Source organism: Solanum pennellii, chromosome 1 (assembly GCF_001406875.1).
Source record: "Solanum pennellii chromosome 1, SPENNV200".
NCBI classification, from domain to species: Eukaryota; Viridiplantae; Streptophyta; class Magnoliopsida; order Solanales; family Solanaceae; genus Solanum; species Solanum pennellii.
This window is the reverse complement of record NC_028637.1, coordinates 88,381,742-88,386,130: the sequence shown is the minus strand read 5'-3', so window position 1 is coordinate 88,386,130 and position 4,389 is coordinate 88,381,742. Positions and strand designations below refer to the sequence as shown.

The following is a 4,389-nucleotide window of genomic DNA, read 5'->3' as shown; positions in this document are numbered from 1 at the left end:
ACCGATGTGGGACTATTGCAAAATTGAAAATTGTTTGAGAGACAATGTGGGAAAGGCAGTTTTTTTTTTTTTTTTTTTTGTATTTGACTCAAAATGTATGAATTTTAAAATCATCGGACCAAAATTTGCTATTAAATAAATAAAGCTTCAAAATCACGAATTTTTAAAATGTTAGGCCAAAATTGGGTGTCAACACTCTATATACAAACATGGAGGGAAGAATTTCTGGATTCATAACACAGGACCGTTAGGTTGTTTGCCACAAAAGGTTGCCACAAGAAATGTAAGTAACTTGAACGATATTGATGATCATGGATGTGTTAAGTCTATGAACGAAGCTGCACAAGCATTTAACAATCAATTGAGAGCTCTTTGTGAACAATTGAGGCTCCAAATGAAGGACACAACCATTGTGTATGTTGATATGTATGCCATCAAGTACGACCTCATCGCCAATTCAAGCACTTATGGTGAGTTTACTTTGTTTATTTCAACATTCTACGTGTGTGGCATACTCATATTGATTAATATTTTTGAAACTCCGACATGTGTTATTAGGTATTCAAAATCCATTGATGGTGTGTTGTGGTTATGGTGGTCCGCCTTATAACTATAATCCCAACATAACTTGTCGCCAAAGTGGTTGTACTCTGTGCGAGGAAAGTGGTGCATATGTCAGCTGGGATGGAGTTCACTACACTGAGTTTGCTAATTCAATTTTTGCTTCCAAAATACTCTCTACAAATTATTCTACTCCACCTCTAGACTTGCATCACTTTTGTACCTAGAAATTCATTACCACTCCTATGTTTTCTTATGTACTCACTAATTAAATAACTTTTCTTTTTCTTTTTCTTTCTCTTGCTATTATTATTATTGTGCGGGCGAATCATATTAAGAGTATACTTGGAATTGTTTTAGCCTAACATATTATGAGATTCAATTTTTCCTAGACTTAATTAGGATTAAAGGAAAATCGAAACTCATTTTCGTAATGTTGACCTTTTAAATTAAAAAATCGTCGTCATTCAAATTAAAACTTTCGCATTAATATTAATTAGGCAAGGTGCAGAAAACAATAGTACTAATTAATAACCATTTTTATACACGTTCCAACAGCAGCCAAAATAACATGATATATACTTGGAAAGAAGGCAAGGGTACTTGTATAGGCTTTAGTCTCCTCCAAATATATTTTTTTAGTACTCTCTTCGTCCAATAATAATTATTCACTATACTAAAAATAGTTGTTTAACAATATTTATTTAATTTGAAACTAAAAAATAATTTAGTTTTGTGTCTATTTTACCGTTGCCATTAAATAAGTAAAATTTATAATCCAACACATTTTTCAAAGCTTTAAATTTAATAATAAACTCAAAGAATAAATGTCACCCCTATTATTTATTGTTTCTTAAGCGGTGTGCAGTGGCCGATCTAGGATTTTTAATAAGAGGGTTCAAAATCTAAAAACTAAACACAAACTAATCGAAGGGGATTTGACATTTATTATATATACATAAAAATAATTTTAATCATATATAAATAGTAATATTTTTTATCGAAGGGGTTGATATTGTTGGTTCCGACTCTGGACTGTGCGAAGTTAACAACGGACAACTATTGAACAGAAGAAGGTTTTTTTTTTTGGAAGAACTACAAAAATAAGCCATAAAATCTAACATAATTACAAGTTTATACTCAAACCCAAAGATAGGGATGAGACATTCATTCTCTCATAANAATTAAAATGGAGAGATATAATATTACGTGCGGGGCTATATTTAAGTGCATTTTCAGTAACTTAATGAATGTAATTGAAGATACTTAATAAGAATGGGACATCACCCAACAACCAACTAATTAATTAATTAAGATTCTCACTTTCATATTTAAATCATTTATTCTTTAGACTAAAAGTGGAGATTTAATTTTGCTAATCATCATCCATCATTACAACTACCACTTAGTTTTTTTTAATTATAATATATATAAATAAGTATAAATAGAATTTGGACGAAAGAAGAAATAAACACCAAAAATAACATATTTAAAAGATTATATATACACCACCAAACATAGGAAAAAATTTATTAGTGCCATTTGTACTAAATTAATTATTACTCATCTTTATTTAGAAGTGTTTGCTAAGGAATCTTTTTTTTTCTCTTACCTTTTATGTTTTTAGCCAATCAAATGTATCAAAACCAACATATTCGTATTATGATGCATCAAATAATTTATTTGGACGAGTGCAATAATGGAGAAGAGCTTCTACCATTTTTGCCAAGATAAAAGCAAACTAATTTAGGATTTTTGGCGGATCTCCGGATAAAATATAAAATTATATTATTTCATATTTGGTTGGAGCCAGGTATTATGTAGTCATTTAATTATTTATTTTATCATTTTTGTCACAATAATGGGGTAAGTTATCTTATATATATATATATGGAATAACTTATTTCAAAGCTAAACGCCCTCTCTAAAACTCCTTTCAACATAAATGTCATTTTGGTAATAACAATAGCAAAAAAATGTCTCAATATAAGTGTCACATTAAAAAAAATAATTAGGAAAAAAGGTCCGAAAGAAACTCCAATTTCGGTCGAAATTGTCGTTATGATACCACACTTTATGAAGAACCTTTTCCCTTCTGAATTATTTAATGGTATATTTTAAAGGTATATATATGCCCAATGGACACATTACTATTTATAATTATGCAATATTTTTTATGTCCACATGGACACATGTATACCTTTAAAATACACTATTAAATAGTGTAGATGAGTAAAAGGTTCTTTCAAAAGTTTGGTATCGTAACAATAATTTTAATCAAAATTCAAATGTATTTCAGACCCTTTTCTAATAATTAATATATTTTTCTGACCATACCATTATGTATACTCTATATTTTTTTTAATAATGTTTAATTTTCCAGAAACATTTATGAAATAAGGATAGTTTGACAAATTATACATCATTTTATATCTTTTAATAACACATTTTTATTAAAATAACACTTATTTTAAGACGAAATAAATATTGTTTATAGTAATAATATTTTAATACCATAAACGAATAGGGCAAGAAGTACGCGTAGTTAACCAAATGGCTTTGAAAGTCCTGCAATAAGTTTGAGATTATGCTTGGTGTCTAGAGAGTTGGTGCTTCCGATTAATTATTATAACTTTAATTAATCAATCACGTCTTAATATTTTGCTTCCACCATTCCACTTAGCATGACAGATTTAAGATTTCAAAATTCAAACAAGTCTATTTGTGACTGTAAATTTTTAAAATATTTTTTTAAATATTTTAGATGGTTCTTTTTACGTAGTTTACGAATATATAAATTTCATTTCAAAAAAATTAAAGATTTCATGTGCAAATTCTTAATCAAATTCAAATTATTGCGAAAAACAAAATGTGACACATATGTTGAGATAGATGAAGTATCTCTTTCTTACAATCCCGCGTTGGATATTTCCCTTTTGAGCCGAGAGACTCTTGAAAGCAACCTCTCCATCTTACGAAGGTAGAGATAAAATCTATGTGCATCATATACCGTTCACACATATACTATATATGTATATGTACTATGTAATAGCGTATAAGAATGTATATCTGATGTATAATAGATTATCACGGTATATATATATTTTTTATAATCAAGTTATACACATTTTTTAAAATGATGGAGGTTCTAATATTGTATGATAGTTCGGGAAAGAAGGTTAAATTAAAATAGATTTGGCTTTATAAAATGAATTATAAATATATCTTGATTATTCAAGATGTAAAAATTTACTGAGTTAAAGAAATTATTAATTTTATTACTAGTTTATTTTGAATTTAAAGGTACATACAAAAGAAAAAATGATATCATTTCCATATGGTATGTCTTCGAATGGTCCGCACTCATAAGATGGATATAGGAGGACGATATTGTACCAAATATCATCATTTAAGGTTATTTGAGGGTTGAAAAATAGACGGAGGGTAATTTTGTGTATTTAAATAGTTAAGGTATATTTTAGGTTCTTTTTTGTTTAATGTATAATATTGATCTTTTTGGAAGTTCTACTTTGAAAGACTGAAATTGACTATTATAGCATTTCATTAAAATTTAACAACTTTACTGAACATGTCGACTTAGCTTTCGTTTGAAAATGTAATATAAATTTATGATTTTAAATCGATATTTGCACAGATGATTTGGCATAATAATTATAAATCATGATTTGTATTCAAATTCTCTAAAAAGTATGATTTGGAATTCCAAATCACGATTTCAAAAATTTTAAAATGTAAAATTTTGACCCACAAATTTATATTAATACTTATTATTTTTATTTTTTTTAAAGAAAAGACTATTATTTTAAT

General features: G+C 27.7%; 1 protein-coding gene across 1 annotated transcript in view; it reads left to right on the top strand.

Annotated features, from left to right (window-relative positions):
- Positions 1-828, top strand: part of LOC107030712 (GDSL esterase/lipase LIP-4-like) — an 11,775-nt gene extending 10,947 nt beyond the window's left edge. Inside the window, exons 4-5 of the mRNA XM_015231980.2 lie at positions 176-470; positions 559-828. Of these exons, the coding sequence (XP_015087466.1) occupies positions 176-470; positions 559-788 (525 nt within the window). The 3' untranslated portion in view covers positions 789-828. The remainder of the gene's footprint in view (positions 1-175; positions 471-558) is intronic.
- The last annotated feature ends 3,561 nt before the right edge of the window (positions 829-4,389 follow it).